Source organism: Electrona antarctica, assembly GCF_951216825.1.
Source record: "Electrona antarctica genome assembly, chromosome: 12".
NCBI lineage: Eukaryota > Metazoa > Chordata > Actinopteri > Myctophiformes > Myctophidae > Electrona > Electrona antarctica.
This window is the reverse complement of record NC_136793.1, coordinates 12484748-12504768: the sequence shown is the minus strand read 5'-3', so window position 1 is coordinate 12504768 and position 20021 is coordinate 12484748. Positions and strand designations below refer to the sequence as shown.

The 20021-nt window shown below is 41.2% G+C and overlaps 2 protein-coding genes across 2 annotated transcripts in view; both read left to right on the top strand.

Moving 5' to 3' along the window:
• Positions 1 to 20021, top strand: part of LOC306934123 (perforin-1-like) — a 45213-nt gene that overhangs the window by 16486 nt on the left and 8706 nt on the right. The window lies entirely within an intron of this gene.
• On the top strand, positions 7179 to 19275 carry LOC306934613 (tyrosine 3-monooxygenase-like). Its single transcript, XM_079517257.1, has 12 exons — positions 7179 to 7345; positions 8357 to 8429; positions 9428 to 9519; positions 10510 to 10577; positions 11015 to 11065; positions 12174 to 12319; positions 12801 to 12936; positions 14557 to 14626; positions 15191 to 15247; positions 16443 to 16538; positions 17006 to 17139; positions 19028 to 19275. The coding sequence occupies exons 1-12, from the start codon at positions 7229 to 7231 to the stop codon at positions 19188 to 19190; spliced, it is 1203 nt and encodes a 400-aa protein (XP_079373383.1). The 5' UTR covers positions 7179 to 7228; the 3' UTR covers positions 19191 to 19275.

Sequence of the window (20021 nt, the reverse complement as noted above, 5' to 3'; positions counted from 1 at the left end):
ATGAAGCTCAATGCAACTGCACTGACTTTGAAGAAAGTCCGTAAAATCAATATGACGGTTATTTCAAACCTATGCCTCGATTGCAATTAATGCATGATTCCTTTTGTTTTTATTTTAGAAAAGGTGAAATGGCAGATCTACAAGGTTAGTTTACAATGTGTTGCGGTGCAATACATTGTCACCTTGCAGATTGTCTATTTTTACTATCTGTATATATGCTGCCATTGCACAATGAATTATAGCACTACAGGGTCAAGTTGTTAATCGGACTAATCGATTCCCCGAGGCTATTATTCAATGAACCTACATGAGCAAGATTAAGGTGGTTATTGCTCATACTTATTGGTTTCTATATATTTCCAGCCCTACTGTGACAGCTGTGGGAGGAGTAGTCTGGTCTAGTCTGAGCATGAGTGCTCCAACAACTGATACTCCATGAATACAAGGCTTCATGGGGTGTGTAATTGACAGAAAATAAGTCACTTTTTGGGTGAACTAACTTTAGTGGCTCAGGTGTAGAGTTGTCGTTTATATAATGCAACGGAGAAACTATGGGTCGAGACCCTTATTTGGGTTGCAGGAAGGGACTGCACGGTCCACAACTGAAAAAGGGCCAATCTCTCCTCCAAAGTGTGATTTATTAGTTTTTGAAACGCATACTAGCCTGTGAATGTATTAAGATTTTGACAACAGATACAGTATAGGTACCTTTTCTATTTACAAATGTGTACACAGCAACACTTCCATAGCCTTTAAACACTGATGGGACACGCATTCAGCTGGCTATATTTAAGGCTGTAAGCTTTATTTGTTGATGTGCTTTATCTCTTTTGATTGTGAAAAGAAAAAGACAGGAAAGCAAAACGCTGATTTGATGGTCAGAGAGGTCGAGCTGTGGAGGTCAGAGGATTCCTGCGCTTCCTGCTCCTGTGAAAAGACCATTACATATGGACGGTAGACCATAACACCAGATACACCAGTTGATTTAGAATCTTTTTTCCTCTTTTTTCTTTTTCTTTTTCAATTTTGAATGAGTTTTAGTCATAGTCTTTTGAATAGAATTATGTTAAGATAAGGTCTTATTTTAGTACTTGAGTTGGATGTTGTAGTACTTTTGTCAATGCATGAACATTTTCTGAATGGATAATGTGTGACTGGACATTCACCTTTGTTGCCTTTCTAAAACACTGTGAATGATCTTCTTGATCCACGGAGACTCTGGGTCCACACAAACGTCAAAGTTGTCTTTCTTGGTTCCTATTTTTCTTTTCTTCTTTTAGCTCTTATCTGGAAATGTAGTTTCATTAAATTGCAAATAGCTCTTAGTCAATTAAACAGTTCCCCCAGATTTGATTACTTTACTTGGTTTCTATTTGAGAACAATTCACTTAAAATTGAACTTCAACATCACTAATAAGCTTTTTGATAGATTCTACGAACAAGTGTGTGAAACCACATCCAGCTGTATGAATGAAGATACTGATGTCATAAAAAAGTAGACATTTTTCTGGGTCTTTTAATACAATAACTGATAACACTGACATGATCTGGGTGAGTCGACAGTTGGCTCCCGCCGGCAGGATCTCCATTTTCTTGAATAATCGAGGAGCGATGTAGTCTGAGGAGGTCTGGATGCATCTGCACTTCTGTGGCCGTCCGATGCCATTGGCTGCAAGCAGTGGTGGAAAGTACAATTTAAGATGCACTAGGTAACTTTCCTCTTCTACCCTGGATTTATTTGAAGTGCTGATTGAGCTAATAGAGCCTGCCTGCTTGCTCAGGGGATAAATTGAATCTTGACCATCAGTTCAAAATTCACGTCAGATCCTGTGTCTGGGTGAGATGTGACCTTTGTATAACAATTAATATCGCACAATATTTTATTTAATTCATTAACAAAACGTTACATAGTTCCTCTGCGAGTGTATACATTTTACTACTCCACTAAGTATCTCCTGAGGCAAATATTGTACGTTTTTCTCTACTACGTACTGTATGAATATCGCACAATATTTTATTTAATTCATTAACAAAAAGTTACATAATTCCTCTGCGAGTGTACCGGTATACATTTTACTACTCCACTAAGTATCTCCTGAGGCAAATAGTTTTTCTCTGCTATGTACTGTATGTTAAAAGTTACTAGTTACTTTGCAGATTTATCTACAAGCTGAAGCGCACAATGCATAATACATGTTTATTTCATTTATTCTACCACTGTCTGGAAGACATTACAATTCATTAAATATTTCTGTGGTTCTTGGCTCTTGATTGCTAAATCACATTTCTTTGTAAAAAAATAAAATAATCTATTGTATTTACAGTAGGCCTAAGTACATCAAAGTCATCAATAATATTAATTATGTCATTAATCAGAAATGTGAGCTGTTAATGTATGAAAAGGGCAGATGACATTATCTCACCATGTAGGGCGACCACGCAGCAGACAACCAGGGCCGTCAACACATGCTTTGGTTTCAGCAGCAGCATCCTGATAGGGGACTTCTGACGAGGATGGAGGGAAGATGAAACTCAGCCACTGGTCTCTGAGCAGCAAGAGGAGGTCCTCATGGTTTATAAAGCTGCCAAGAAGGAAGTACCATAAACTCTGCCCACACACAGGAGAAAACGAAAAGGAACTAGAAAAAGTGCCCTTCTGGGCACAGGTCTCCACCAGGAGGATAGGAGTGTGTGTGATGTTTGGCAAAATGTGATATAAACATGTTTGTTTGTTTTTTGCAACAATTTTCTTCATTTTGTTGAGGAAATGCAGAGCCAGATCACTCATAGCATCTCTGAGGATAGAATTCTGGATGAGCAGGACATGTGCAGCATTTTGTACAAAACGGGACACTCCTGAAGACTTTGGAAGGCAATCTTAGCCAATCAGTGTAGAATCTGAAAAATCAAACAGACTCGTCTTGATCACATGACTACAGAGATCATGTATACCGATTTGCATGAGATTTGGATGAAATCTGTGCGACTAATATAAACAATGTGTTTTGCAGAAATCGGCCTCATGGTGGCGCTATAACCGGCAGATGTGGAGGGATGCAGGGAAAATGTTTTTCCATGGCCTCTAGGGAGTGCGCATACAAAGTTGTACACAGATCGATGCAGTTATAGGTAAAAACAGGAATTGCCCTGTTATAGCGCCACCATGAGGCTGGTTTGGAAAATAAATTGTGTCATGTCGTCCTCAGCCTAGTGGAAATGTGCGTGTATAATTTCACGGAAATTTGCACACTGTGTTTGTGATTTGTGGCATTTTGTTCGAAACGGACCAATCATGTGAGCTTTGGAAGCGAATCTTAGTCAATCAGGAAGGAAGATGGGAAATGGTGCAGATCCGTGTTGATCCCATGACTATGGAGACAGTGTATACCGAATTGTGTGATGTATGGATACAATCAGGCCTGGAATTTCATCCTTTTAGGGGCAAGGCCACTTGGCCTTTAGTGTGGTCAACTTTTTAAGGGCACAAGGCCAAGTGCCAGGGCATGAAGGCCATCAATTAAAAAATGATTTTCCGATGAACATTGGTTCAGAACAGTGCTTCTTAAATAAATAATCACAGCTTTAAATAACAAAATATAAGTAGCTACTGTTGTAAAATATTGTAAACATGTTTTGGGGACCCAGTCCAGAGATGAAAATCATAATGAAATGGCCTAGGACCCTGTCAGGCTGTCACCCTAGGCTAATTAATATAAATTTAATTTGGGGGTCCTTGAAATTTAAATGGCTGAGGATCATTGGGTTAAACTGAGTTAATTCACATAAAATACAATGACAGCCTACATAACTTTTGAATAAGGGCTTGGTTTAGAAAAGCCTATATTTTGTGCTAAACTAATATATTGAATAACATGGCATTGTAGAGAGGTTAGTGACAGATAAGATAATTTCTCCATTGTGGGGCTGCACCGCTGCAGGACTGAGGACTCTGCAGTAAGTCAACACAAAGTGAAAGTGCAGCTTCAAATCAGTTTTTTGTTCTTACCTGGAGACAGTGTGTGCTGTGCACAGGGGAACAATTGTTTAATTATATCCATGGTGTCTTTCTGTCGCTATCCATAATGCGACGCAAAAGTACATTTATGTTTGTTTTGGTGGGCTAGATAGATTCGGTAGATCTCCTCCTTGTATGGACAGCCACGCTGTTTCGCATTAGACAAAAGGAAATCAGCTGGACCATGTCCGACCAACGTTAATACATGTGACGTAGGACCGCCACACTGTCGCAACTGTAGGAAACATTGTTTTGTTTTGAGTGATAGTTGCAGTTTGACCGGATAGCTAGATTAGCTACACTAGTAGGCAGCGTGTGGGCTAAATGCCCTCTGTTTACTCTGTCAGTGCGTGTATGTGTGGCGCGGAGGAGGAGGCGTGCGGGTGTGTGTGTGTGTGTGTGTGTATGCGCGCGTCATGACGACCAGCGGCAGCGGGGGTAGTTATTAAGGCAAAGTACCGCAAAATAATCAAACCACTTTGCAAATGGCAACACAATTACAACACAAATTTGTTCTGCGCGGGACGTGAGGGGAACATTGGTTACCGTAATGACTGGAAAATTGCGATAAACGGTAAAATGAACTTCTGTGGGCGCCGGTCGGGGCACCACGGCCACTGTGGCCGTATGGGCATATACTTTTTCGAGGGGCACACGGCCAAAGAGAGGGGCAACGACGGCCATGGCCGCCGTGGCCGCCGTGAAATTCCTGCCCTGGATACAATGTGTACGAAATGTGTTTTGCCTAAATCGGCCTCATGGTGGCGCTATAACAGGCCGTTGAGGAATATTTGGGGCAGAGGTTCGTCGTTGGCATCCAGAGAGTGTGTGTGCAAAGTTTGGCATGGATCGGGCCAACGGTGCCGGAGATTAGCTGGTAACAGACGGACGGAAGGAAGGAAGGAAGGAAGGACGGACGGACGGACGGACGGACGGACGGACGGACGCACACACACACACGGAGTGCAAAACATACTCTCTCCCCATGCCTTCGGCCTGGTGGAGACAACAACCATCTCCCTTGTGAGGACCAGGAAAATTCTACTATAGGCCCACAAGCACACACACACACACACACACACACACACACACACACATGGCCTGATTGACATCACACTCTTATCAGTCCTGCTCCTGAGATGCACCTGACCAGCCTGAATTTGGCTTGTGGCGCGATGGAACCCCCTTTGTTCCAAACCAGGTTGTGAAGCCTGGTTGACCCGACCGGCGTCCCTCAGGGCTCTATTCTGGGCCCGCTCCTTTTTTATTATAGGATTATTTTATGCTGTATGTGTACATGAGTGACACAGTAAACACAGCATGGGCTTCAGCAGGGTGGATGTTGTCACATCACGTGGTGGATCTAGAATTGTGCCCCCAAGGGCAGGTGGCTGACAAAGGTAAATCTAATCAGGAATCTATCCATTCACAGTGCAGCGTGTCACCGCTGGAGGGGTGGGGGCAATGTCATTAAGGTTACTTACCCATAAACAGCTTAATGGATGAGCACTCTGTGTGATTAACCATTCCACTTGGCAGCTGTATTTTCACACTTTGCAAGCGCAATCACGACCTCACCAGCCACACCTCCTGGGGGGAATAAACGTGGACATATTACAGTATACCACATCTATTCTTTTCCTGTCCTGTATGATTTTATGACAGTGGTTTTCAACCTTTTTCATATCAAGATCCATTATTTATTCTGCATTTGAGCCACGGATCACCATTTGATGAGATTTAGCCTCTCAGTCCTAAAACTTGGAATATTTTGTTATCGTTGGAGATAATTTGTCTACAATTCCATGCTGTATGTGGTACCATTAAGAGAGATAACAAACGTTGATCAAAATAATAATTCTACATGCTCTAATTGTGTAGATGTACATTAGGTAATGCAGATGTTTAACAATAATTTAACCCTTATGGGTCCATTTGACAACATGTTACGCTCTCAAGAATTAAAGATCTATAAGGATCCATTTGGTTACCAACTCTTCATATAGCTGGGGACCACCTGGAATCCCTTCAAGGACCACTGGTGGTCCCCGGACCACTGACCAGAAGAGTGACAGTAGTACCTATTTATTACTACCACTAGAGAGTTTGAGGACTTTGTCATGGCTCATTGGATCTGTAATAAATTAATGTTTTTGTTTTCCTGTGCTTTATCATTGATGAAGTTACTTTTAGCTGATTTGGTCATGGCAGTAACACTGTTTCTTAGCTTGATTCGTTTCACCTGGAGTCAAAAGTAGCCTACAATATTTCTATTTGAAATGTTAGTGAAAGTAATGTACTTGCTTTTTTATATACCGGTTTGACTCACCTGGCTGGGGAGAGATCAACACACCATAGGAAATAGTTTGGACTGCTAATCCACACACACAGAGGCGTGTCGATTATGCTAAATCATAGCAGTTAAGCAGTGGCAAGCCAACCAAAGACATTTAGCACAATCATGTCAAGCAATTAATGTTCATTTAAGATATCCTGCGAGTGCGATGATTATACACACCAATGCGAAGATCATAAATTAATCTGCTTCACCCACACAAATGTTATTTTTTTTGTCTCACCAAAACAACAAATAAAAACTATAATATCCTATATGCCCTATACAGTCTAATTCTCATGTTTCACGTTATAGACTGTCCCAAATTATTCTTCAAGCCATAGGACAAATTATTTTGATTGCTAAATTGATGTCGGCAACTATATGTTTAGATATAGGCCGGCTACATCTAAATAACTGTTGAGTTGTGGTTTCATTTATAGCATTTATACAATATTATATAGGCTATCTAAGATATGTCCCTTTTAGCGCTGTAAGTGAAAGTAAAATCCTCTCTCTCTCGTCTGGAGGGGGTGGGGTGTAGACATGTATCTCTCCTCCTCAATACAAGAGAGAGAGAGAGAAGAGGAACTTTATGTAAATGCAGGATTTAATTTTCCAAGAGTAGGGACGGCCTACTTTTTTCACCCAATATAAATGCACCGCAGTTGACACCTGGTTTTAAACGCCAGGAAGGGTTCCAACTTCCAAAGTCCTACATCGGAGAAATTGTTAAGGGTAAAAAAAACAGAAACAGAAAAGACGCCACACTACAAACACTACACTGACTGACTGGCTGCCACAGCAAAACAAGATAGACGCACGGAACGGACGGACGGACTTGTAGTATAACAGAACATAGCATTATTATAATTATTATGACTTCCAGTAAAGTAGAGATCCCCGGCGGAGTGAAGAGTGACCCCGCTGCGCTCATGGCACAGCTCCACCTCATGCCCCAGCCGGTGCCCAACGCGGAGATCCAGTACACCAAGGTAAGTTTCATTAGAACATGTTTTAAGTTATTTCCAAAAGTAGGCTATCCCCATGGAGCTCGTGTAGCCTACAAGTGGAACCAAATGGACCCTCACGGGTCCATTTGGTTCCACTTGTAGGCTACACGAGCTCCGAGATATAGGCTAAGGACCTGCTATGATGATGGAAGCCTGAGGGTTTCCTGGCCTAACTTTTTGGGAACCGCACTGATCTTTTTTGCTTTGAATCTAATATATTATGTTCAAACAAACATGCATGTCCAATGACATGCATGTCCAATCTGTCGATCCGATCCCCCAAAAATGTGATCTGTGCCAGACAGTCAGTGCTGCTGAAATCGTATACAAAGCCCAGGTGCGGTGCAATGGGTGTATCATGCGCCTGTTACGCACAGCAGCACAGGTGATACACTTTGGTAGGTTTTTTAGCGTGTGTGTGTGTGTGTGTGTGTGTGTGTGTGTGTGTGTGTGTGTGTGTGTGTGTGTGTGTGTGTGTAACACACTGTGTTAGTGTGTACCTGTAAGCATGATGAGCCTGTCGGGGTGTTTTCGCTTAGAATCTTATCTCAGATATAGGCTATTTTCCATCGGCGTAAAGCATGGTCTTTGAATGATTGAGAGGTTTTCTTCCACCTTAAATAGGTGGAATTCAGTCTATCAAGTTGCAGTGCATATCAACTAAAGACGCATATTTTACTATATATATATATATATATATATATATATATATATATATCATTTTTTAACTGTTGGAATGAATAGGCTATTCTCTCCATTTGGCAGTTAAAAAAAGGCATTTTCAGAAAAACAGCTTTGTTCACATGCACTCATTAGCCACATAAAGCCCTATTTAAAAAAAATAGTGAAAATAGCAGATCTGTAAGTGTTGTGGAGTTTTGTAAGATTATTATTTATTTATTTTTAGCTTAATTTTCTATTCATAGGGTGTGTCGTACGTACGTAGCTTGATTGTGTGTCATGACTAAGAGAAATATGGTTTTAATCACAAAGCATGACGTCAGCACGCTCATCAGCGCCATCAAGAGGATTGCAGACGACGTCAAGACCACCAAAGAGGTCAAAGGTAAGACCCTCCCCGTTTGTATTTGGAATTATTAAGTGATGCTATACAATTGTACTATAGAGGGTATGCGTGTGACATCATCATCATACCAGGAAGTTATGCGGGAATGCCTACTGAGTGGCAAAAAGCTACTTTCTGGCCTTGACAGCCTATACATCCAAAGTCCTATTTGATTGCATTAAATTACTTTAAACAACATTAAATTCACTTTGTCACTCACTTTGCCACTTGATTTGCCACTCGATCTGCCATTCACTTTATGCTAAGGCTGTCCCCGAACATTCGGGGGTTCGAACGTTCCCTCGTTAGGATTGGCACTCGAATCTTAATTAATGGGCTTGAACCCATTAAATAACTCGAAAATATATCTTGGCGAGAATGCGATATGCATAATAAGAGTACTATGTTCATTAACTGTTATTAAGGCTGTTGGAAATATCTTGTCTTATTATTAATACTATTTTGGATAGGCTTTTATAAGATTTAGATGTTATTAATAATGGTGCTAAAATCCTTCCCAGGGACACGTTGTGAACTTAAGCCATATTTCACTGATAGTCTGTATGCAATGTCGCCCCCCATAGGATCTATTTATGAATTGCAGCCTGGTTAAAAGCGGAGGTTCGGAGCTCGAAGGTTATTTTTTAAATGAATTAGAAACTAATGGTTCGGATGTTCGCTCGAAAATGCCTGCCGAAGTTCGAGTCCTAAAAACAGGGCTAGGGTGCAGCCTTACTTTATGCATGATGTTTGTTTGTCTTGTTTTGTATTGTAATGTATTGTCATGACTGTAAAGATTTGTTTAAAAAAAAGGGAAAAAAACTGCACTTCCGCTTGACTTCCAGCCTTCATTGGAGACACGTCGCTCCAATGAACTGCAGCAGCCAATGAGGCATCTCTCCTAGCACTTTGAGAAGCACTGCTTTATGTCACTGGAATATCCAACTGTCCACCTGGAGACATTCATATTTGTGCCCAATTTCCCTTTTCTCCTCCAGAGAGAGAATTATTCCCAAAGAGAATAGCTGAATTGGACAAATGTCACCACCTCGTCACAAACTATAATCCGGAATTAGATCAAGAACATCCCGTGAGTATATAAAATGTTTCTTTCTTATGTTCGCTCGGAAATTCAGGGTTGGGGTCCAGTTCTAATATGATTATTTTGGGGGGTCCCCAGTCGGAGTGCCTGCTCAGCAGAGAGCAGGATTTGGGAGGAATAGACCACATCAGAATGTTTTAAACAGACATGTAGAGCGGGTATTTATGGGTAGAATCTCTATGGATATTTACTCAATATAAAATAAAGTGTCCAGAACATTAGCTATGTCTAGTTTGTCAACCTGAAGATAAAAATAATGTATTTCTAATAGTAAAAATAGTGTCCCGTTTGTCTAGAAATGGGGTTATTGAATACTGCTCCAATGCAAACGCCAGAGTTTTCAACCTGTAAATACATTTTTGGTTGTGGTGATTTCCTGATGATTCATTTGGTTTATAGCGTGTTCCTCCACATATGTGTCCAAATTTGACTGAAGAACTGCCATTGGATTTTTTAGAATTTTCGTTTTTTCATGTCATATGAAAGCAGGGAATCATAGCTTCAAATTGACATATTGGTTGTTCAGTTTGACCCACCAGTTTTGGAGATATGGCGTATATATATAGAGTAATGTCTTGCAGAAAACAGCGAGTTGAGAAAGGCTTGAAAGGTTCACTTCTGTGGACTCTAACATTACACCTAGATTATGTTATACACTGGTGAAACTCCTCACTGTCTATCAGTGGACATGTGGTTGTCTAGACCAGGGGTTCTCGACGTTTCTAGCTGGGGACCCTCGAAAATGCTTTGGCCATGTCTCACGCCCCCCGCCCCCCTCCCCACCCCAATACAAATTGGCCGCTACAATAACTTTAATAATAGAGAAAATACATCATAAATAAATACTGAAACCCGATATAATCATTATGGAAAATTGCATGCACTATGTGTACTATGTAAAGTATTATTATCCCTTTTTGAGGGGCTCTACACATACAGATTTGTGGCGTGACCCCATTGTTTATCCATTGTGGACAGGGCTTCACAGACATTGTCTACAGACAGAGGCGGGAGATGATTGGAGAGATTGCCTTCAGATACAGATAGTAAGACACTATAATCTCTTCACACTCAACCTCATGCCCCTGGCGCTCCTTACTTATTAGTGCTGCCTATTCAGATACATACTAGATAATGTCATTCAGATGCTGTCCGTTTGTTATTTGGAATGCAGGGGACACATTTCACACAATATAAATAAATGTATAGTGACAAATACTCCCAAAACAATTCAATGTAAGTTACTTTGTAATTTTAATTTTGAATAATTGAGTAATTTTAAAAGCATGTATACTTTTTAATATTGAGTACTGCAGTACTTTGAATGAGCACTTGTAGTTGTAGTAATATTTAACTCGAGTACTGTGGTTGAGTACGTAGTCCACCACTAGTCTAGTTGTTGTCTGGTCTAGTGACTAGTGACTAGTGACTAGACATAACCTGAGGATTTACTAAAAGTGTGCTTGTCTGCTCTTGTCCTCAGCGGGGAGATCATTCCCAAACTGGAGTACACAGAAGAGGAGATAAGCACTTGGTACTTGATTTATGAGATTTATTATGTATCCTTCTGCTTGTGTGTTTACATAATTAACGTTTAGTACAATTCCACTATTGTTTAATAATTATATTGTGTGGTAGCTCTCCCCCCTCCCTCTCTCTCTCTCTCTCTCTCTCTCTCAAATTGGCCGTATATACTGTATATATATATATACAGTATATATATATATATATATATATATATATATATATATATATATATATATATATATATATATGGGTCAGTGACACAATGGGATTGGCAAAGATGTTATGTTAAATCTTATGTTAAGGGCAATTTGTTTTTTGCTGGGTGCTATTAAAGCAATCTAGACATCAGCTTTAGATCATCTAAGTGCAAAAAAAAGGGTGCAGTGATTGAATGGATTGCCACTCAGTGTAGCAAATGGTGGTGTTGTTTTGCTTTGGGAAAAAATAATCACAGATTTGTTTTTTAAAGAGTTGTGAAATAAACCACTGCTCATCCGTTAACTAAAAAATCACACGCGTGTGAAGTAAGTGGTGCAACTCCGTTTGGGTTGTGTGGATGTAGCATTAAAAGGGTTTGAGCATGTGTCATCACTTAAAAGACGCATTGACACCTAGCTGTATCCAACATTCCAATGTCTAGATTGACATCAAGCAATCAGACGCTGTACTCACTCAATTATTACATAATCGCCTAATCACAATTATTTATTTGAGATAATTACAATTATTTTTGCATTAATTGTCAATCGTTTCAAAAAATGTAAGATTTTTCAAAAATAGCAGAATTAGTAGATCAACTATTTCTGCTATTTTGTACATTTTTGGAAACAAAAACATTACAAATTATTAAATGTGTCAGTGATTTCTTTGTCATATCTGCACTGTGCAATTTCTGATTAAGAAGCCCAAAAGGCAAACAGAAATACAATTGTAAAGTTCCAATGTTCAATGCTAAAAACACAATTAAATCCAATCGTCAACTTAAATTTGTAATCGTGACAGCCCTACTACTCACTCACTCACTCACAAAATAACATAACATGCTTTTTAGTACGTTCAAATCATTTCTGCAATCTGTAATCCTCATGAATGGATTGCGCGGTTGTGTTGTGCAGGAGAACGGTGTACAACACCCTGAGGGATCTGTACAACATCCACGCCTGCACAGAGCACCTGGAGGCCTTCCGTCTGCTGGAGAGGCATGGTGTGTACAGCCCAGACAACATCCCTCAGCTGGAGGACGTCTCGCGCTTCCTCAAAGGTACATACTTGACGGCACACTTTGCTGTAATTTTACTCGTATTCTTTTGAATCGATTTAGTTGTAGTAATATTTTTAGTCATCTGAAATGTTTTTTATTTTGCCGGGGGTTGTAATGCCTGATTTATAGGTGTGTGCCGAAAATAGCTGATCTACTACTTGTACATCTGCTATTTTCGGAGCGCGGCACCCACGCGCAGCCAAGCATAAAATGACTTGTCTTCGTTTGACTGGATCTCTTGTCCACTAGTCCCTCCCTAACATTTTCATCTCATTTTAATTTCTTAACTGCATAGAGAAAACCCTATTCGGATGAATCCTTAGTTATAATGTCATGTTTAATTTGCCCTTGATCACTAACTTCTCTCTCTCTCTCTCTCTCTCTCTCTCTCTCTCTCTCTCTCTCTTACACACACACACACACACACACACACACACACACACACACACACACACACACACACACACACACACACACACAGAGCGCACAGGGTTCCAGTTGCGTCCAGCCGCAGGTTTGATCTCGGCCAGGGATTTCCTGGCCAGTCTGGCGTTTCGGGTGTTCCAGTGCACGCAGTACATCCGTCATGCCTCCTCTCCCATGCACTCCCCAGAGCCGTGAGTACACTACAGTACATCCGCCATGCCTCCTCTCCCATGCACTCCCCAGAGCCATGAGTACACTACAGTACATCCGCCATGCACTCCCCAGAGCTGTGAATACACTACACACCACCCTCCTCTTCCTCATGCCTTCATCTCTTTCATCATCATCTTTACACTTTGGGCTGTTCTCCCCAATTAGGACAATCCTCTGTGCCACTCTCTCTATATATACTGTATCAAAGGCATAAAAAGCCCAGAAAATATATTTAGGACCCCCATAACTCTGAAAGTTACAGACCTGTAAGGGTCCATTTAGTTCCGTGTGTACTCTCTCAGAGTTATAGATCTGTAAGGGTCTATGTCGCACCCCCTCAAGGAATGCTGAGGGTAACTGGTCACCACTTTGAGGACCAATCCTCTGTGCGCTCCATCAAGTCACATCACGCTGTAAAAACCACAGGAGGCACAAGGGGGCGCCAGAGGGGCCAATTGAAAATATGAACCAGGAAAGCATCTATGTCATTTTAGATTTTAGCTATATAGACCAATTATTTGTTTACAAACATTGGGACTGGGCACAGGGTGACTGTTTCATGTAATCAATTCCCAACAGATCTCCAAGCCTGTTGTTTTGAGGAGCACTGGTTTCAGTCCATTCAACCTCCTCTTGTGTGTTGACTAGTGAGGTGCACCCTAGGACAGGGGTTCTCAACCCGCGGGTCGCGACCCCTCGGGGGGTCGCCAAATTATTTTGGGGGGTCCCAAATTATTTTCAAAAAAAAAAAAAAATCTTTTTGCAACTGAATGGCTGGAAAGTGGAAATGAAGAGTTTACATATAGTACACATAGTACATGCATACACCTTCCCTAATGATTATATCTGGTTTCAGTATTTATTTATGGTGTATTGTCTCTATTATTAAGGTTATTGTAGCAGTCAATTTATATTGGGGGTCGGGAGGGGGCGGGGCGGGGGTCCCGAGACATTGCCAAAGCATTACCGGGGGTCCCCGGCCAAAAACGTTGAGAACCCCTGCCCTAGGAGACATTTATACTTCATTGCGCAACAGTAGAGAACAGCTGATATACAAGCTCACATCGCGTCGCGGACGTGACTGTTGTGAGCTTAGAGGTCTGCAACTTCTTTGAATTGCTATTATTGTTCACACACAACAGAAACCAATGGATTATATATTTCAAGAGTGAGAGATCACAATAAAAATCATAATCATTCTTCCTCCACACTGGGAGGAAAACAGCATCAGAAAGTTTGATCCATTGCATCTTAGTGGTGTTCTTGTGCTGCCGGCATGCACGCGCATGCTGTTGCTTATCAGTGTGACGTCGTCTGGCGTCTATAGCGATATGTTGTTTTTTGTGTTTTTAAATTGGATTTAGATGATATTTGTAGAGTTGGCCTGACACAGCACACATGCACGTGCAAGCACGTTTTGTTTTGTTAGTTTTCCAAGACAGATATTTCTAGGTCTGCTATGCTCTAAATCCGATCATGCTGCTCTTCAGATGTTCTCTGTCTCTGTTGCTTTATCTTCTCATCTCATCTGGGGCCATAATGTTGTTGTGGTGTGTCTCTCTCTCTCTCTCTCTCTCTCTCTCTCTCTCTCTCTGTAGAGACTGTATCCATGAGCTTTTGGGCCATGTGCCCATGCTGGCAGACAGAACCTTCGCCCAGTTTTTACAGGTGAGTACTCACATTCCTCTTACTGCAGTGTAGAAATACTCCGTTACAAGTAAAAGTCCGGAATTCAATATTGACTTGAGTAAAAGTACAAAAGTATTGGCATCAAAATGTACTTAAAGCAGAATGTCCCATTTCAAGTTTTCAAATGTATAAAAATCTTTTGAAAATAGCAGATCTACAAGCTCACAATGCATCAAATCACTATGAAAGCTTGTTGATCTGCTATATTCAAATGGCTGATAGGGTTGAAGTGGTTAATGTTTGTTTTGTAATAATAATCACAATCTACAAAGTTAACTAGTAAAGTTTTCAATTAAATGTAGTGGAGTAAAAAGTACAATATTTGTATCTGAGATGTAGTGGAGTATAAGTAGGCCTATTGGAAATTGGAAATACTCAAGTAAATTCCTCCAAATTGTACTTAAGTATCGTACTTAGGTAACTTTCCACCACTCGCTACATCCAACATTTCACTCTTTTCTTGCCGCTCCGTGCACTTGTTATGATGAAGTTGATATGATGAGAGCCAGGTGTGTGATAACGTCTGCCAAATGTGTGTTGTAGAACATCGGACTGGCATCGCTGGGCGCTTCAGAGGAAGATATTAAGAAGCTGTCCACAGTGAGTGGCTATCCTTCCCAATTTGATGCTGTATTTCTGTTTAGTAAAATCCTCTGTTCATTTTCCCATTTGTAATGTTATATCCTCAGAGTTAAAGGTGCTGTAAAAGTTATATGTTATGTCAAAACAAGTGTTAAATAGCTCTACATTAACATAGCAATCACATTATAGACTCTATAACTATTACTGAATAATCACTCTAGTCTAAAGTGTACTACTAGAGTGTTTGCTCAGTAACAGTTTCTTGTCTCTCCAGCTCTAAAATACATTTTCAGGTTGGGGTAAAAATTGTATCCAATCAATCAATCCAATCCAATAAATTAACCCAATCCAAGCCATCCGCGAAATATCTCGAGGAAAGCTATTATTACCATCTGGGCCATCCACAACTAGCCTGGTTAATAAACCAGACCGAATCAGCCGTTGGCAAAAAAAAGTTGCCTACCAGCGGATTTCGGTCTGGCGAGGCTCAGTAGCACGCCTCTTTCCTACAATCGAGAACAGGTCGGACCAATCGGGACACGGTATGCAATATGGGCGGGCTTTGGTACAGTGACGTTCAATGCTTGAGACCTTTGACTGACAGTAGCTCTGACCAATTGCGTCAAAGAGAAAATGTTCCCCGGGAAATGAAATCCAAGTGGAGCCAGCCCAGACTGATATACCGCGACAGTGTTGTGTGATATTAGTCTGGCTTATTAGCCAGGCTAATCCACAACAAACACGAGATTTCTTTAAAAAATATAATAAAACATGAATTGCCCAGGGTTATTTAATCCATTAAATCAGTGGGCCCAGCGATTTATAGCAGCGGAGCACTTTTACCGACGGATTGGATGTTATCCCGGATGTGGATGTAGCAGCTAAATGTAGCCAAAACACTATAAAGGCGATCGACAACAACGGGAGGTATGATTAAATCTACCGCTACTAGCGACTGGACCACGGTGGGCCATCTAACACATGATCTTTTCTTAGAATTAGACATTATGATTTAGATCACGAGTTATGAACTGTTCTCTCGCCTAACTGGATGAAATTGGTGTCCCACCAGAAAATGTATTTTCTACTTTTCCTAAAGAGCTGGAGAGAAGGGGAAACCCCTGGTACTGAAGAAACACTATAGCAATGATTACTTTTTAAAAGTAAAGTGAAATCAGCTAACTTAATGTTTACATGTCTGATTGTCCCTCAGCTGTTCTGGTTCACGGTGGAGTTTGGCCTGTGCAAGCAGAACGGCCAGGTGAAGGCGTACGGAGCTGGACTGCTCTCCTCATTTGGGGAGCTCGAGGTATGTACAGTCCAGTGCCCAACACGTTTTCTCTTTTCGTCCTGTGATTTTATCTCTCTGTCCGGAACATTAAAAGGAGAGCGCTTCACCCACTTTCTTTTTCTTAATTCAAAGTTTTCCCAATCCATTTTCAAATTGATCTTCAAATTGGTCCGTTCAGTTCAGTAATAGTCCAGTTCAGTAATAGCTGCCTATCAGTGACATCATGGACGGGGATTCCAAGCTAATAGAAACAACAGCCTTTCATAGTCATTTGGAAAGTTAGCAGGCTGAAATAGAAGCCATTTTAATAATAATAATAATAAAACAAGGTTTGAAACCTCAAAATTAACAAAGCTGCCTACCGATAATGTCACTGGTCGGTGGGTTTTTGAACCTGTCCTCATGCCTCTTCTGAGACACAGAGCGAAAATGGGTGAAGTGGAACTTTGAATCTTTTTCTCTTTGCCTCTCTTTGTCTTTGACAGCACGCCCTGTCCGATGAGCCTGAGAGGAGGGAGTTTGACCCTGAGGCGGCTGCGGTGCAGCCTTACCAGGATCAGGAATACAACAGTGTCTACTTTGTTTCTGAGAGCTTTGCAGACGCCAAGGAGAAACTCAGGTACACGGTGCACATTGACGCTTGCACACGCATGCACATACCACCTAGACTCTCTCTCACATGCACGCACACATACCACCTGTCCTAGACTCTCTCACACGCACGCACACATACACAGACACGCACGCACAGCCTTTGTGGATGTAAGAGGTCAGACAGGATTCAAGATCCAGGTTTCTGACACGGGGAACCCAAACATCTACTGGTCGTCTAAAGGGGGAATTTCCCCCCGGCTAAGACAAATATTTGGGTTTACAAGAAGGTTTCAGAGAGTTTGCCGGTAATGCACTCGAGCAGAGAATCCTGTAGGTTGACCGACTTATACGTTTTTGTTTTTAACGTTACGTCCGGCGGTTGGGTTGCGGTTTTCGCCTCATTCCGTTTGTCTCTTTGTTTGGCTGCCTGTAACTGCTTAAAAACCTCATATACTGCGTATAGTTGACCCCCCCCCCCCAGGGTTGTGCTAGGTCCACCCCCCCCCCCCCCCCCCCCACATAGAAATCTCTTCACCAAAATCTACAAACTCACTTGTAGCCTATTTGAGTTCTCTTGTGTTGCTACGCGTGTCAAACAGACCAGCAGTTCCCAAACATGTTAGCTCGAGACCTAAAAGAGAAATTTCAACTTTAGCATGGGACCCAAACTAGTGAAGAAAGCAGATCTACAAGCGCGCAACCCGTCGCTTTGTGATGCATTCTGAGCTTGTAAATCGACTATTTTCGCTACTTATTAAACATTTGTTTTCTAGAGTTTCAGAGTTTTTAATACAGGTGAACAGAGAACGCTTCACAAACATACACTAACATCATGTGACAATAAACAACGACCTGACAAGGACTGACTGGGGAACAGGGATGATTACAAATGAGATACATCTGGGGAAGACATGAACAATTTAACATAGAACTATATGAAAACTAGAACATGAACATAACACAGTCATAGACAATACAAGACCTAGACAAGACAGGCAAAATCTGTGACTGTGGCAACATGTTGTGATTTTGTACATCTGCTACTTTAATGCTATAGGGTTTTAGTGTGAACGGATTTGCTCTCTGACTGTGCATGCATGTCTCTCATGGAATTACAATGACAGGTACAAATATCATGCTGATTCTATATCATGTATAGTGAAACGTGCTGTCGGGCTGTAGGTGTGGCCACTAACACAATGATTGAGATTTATAAAGACCAGAATCATGTGAACATTTGACTTAACGTTTGACATTTCCGTCCTTGTGTGTGCAGTTTGCGCACAGTGTTATTTAAGCATTTTTATGAGCAGTCTTCGTGCCGTCGCTAAAAGGCCTAATTAACAATTAGGTTCTAATTAACAAACTTTCTCCAGGCCATGCATATGATAATTGAGGCCATGCATTTGTATGATAATTTGTTTTTTGGAGGCTGCATGCTAAATCTAAGTACTTCCCCCTGAAAGATGCTTATAAGCACGGGTGCTTACGGTGCTTTTTCAATATGCTAAGCCTGACCACACCTGAAACCATGGCTCTGCCATGATGAAAAGAATATTCAGTTTCAGTATGCTAAACTTGACCACCAGTGTCGATTTTGGGAAAAAAATTGCCATGATGACTAATACTATAAGACTAAATAGTAAATACTGACAATTTCATCAACAAATAAAAACTAGACTCAAATCTTAGGGGGGGACTAGTGGAGAAGAGATCATGAAAAGTCTAAAATCTCCATTTACAACGCATCAAGGCCCACCAAAATGCTTTTTTGTAGATTTAGTCTACTAAAATTGTATGATATTTAGTCGACTAAAATTAGACTAACACTAAAATATTTCATGTGACTAAAACTAAATTTAATTTTATTCAAAAGACTATGACTAAAACTAAATCAAACCGTTCTCCGACAGGACATACTTGGCTGGCATCAAGCGACCATTCTCCGTGAGGTTCGATCCGAACACGTGCAGCATCGAGGTCCTGGACAACCCCCTGAAGATCCGAGGAGGCCTGGAGTATGTGAAGGATCAGGATGAGCTCAAGACTCTGGCGGACTGGGGTGTACATCCATAAGTTATATTTTGTCAATGCCAAGTTGTTCAATTAAGCAATATTACATGGGGGCGCCTGCTGGCCTAGCGGTCCAGGCGCATGCCACATATAGGCTCTGATCTGACGCGTCGTGTGTTCGAGTCCCGTTTATGACAACCCTTTCTGCATCTTTCCTGTCCATCTTCACTTCAACTATCAATAAAGGCAGAAAAGCCAAAAACAAATCTTTAAAGAAAAAAGCAATATTACACGACAGGGTGTGCGTTACCGTCATTAATTGCACACCTGCGTTGCTGGTTGCTGCAGGAAGGAGCCGATAGGCGAGTTCCGTAAGCAGCGCAGAAGAGCGTATGTCTGATTATGGCAATGTGTGTATGTATGTCTGTATGACTGAGTACGGATTGTTTTTAATTTTGCGTTACATCCAGAGGTCGAAAATTCTATTAAGTCAACAACCGTGCTTGACTCCAAAGTTTTGATTAGGTGATGCTGGTTTGAAGCAGGGTATTTCAACCAATCAGATTGCTTCCTCGAAACTATATCTGTGGTATAATCGGGAGTTATTTCATTTGTATTTAAGTTTATTTTGTTTTGAGTACTGGAGTTTAAATGCTGGCCACAGAAATGACCAGCTGCTTCAGATTGGCTCATAAGGAGCTGGGTAATTGGACTGCACCATGTTCCCTTTGCATATGGGATGGGCATGGGGTTTATGTTTGCATGTATTATTAAGATTTTTGAATAAATGCATTTTTGATATTTCAGTTTCATTGTATTTTCTTGAAACTCACACTTGTGTTGTGTGAGGGGGAGGGGCGCACTCGACTGCGCCCCTCCCCCTCATACAACACA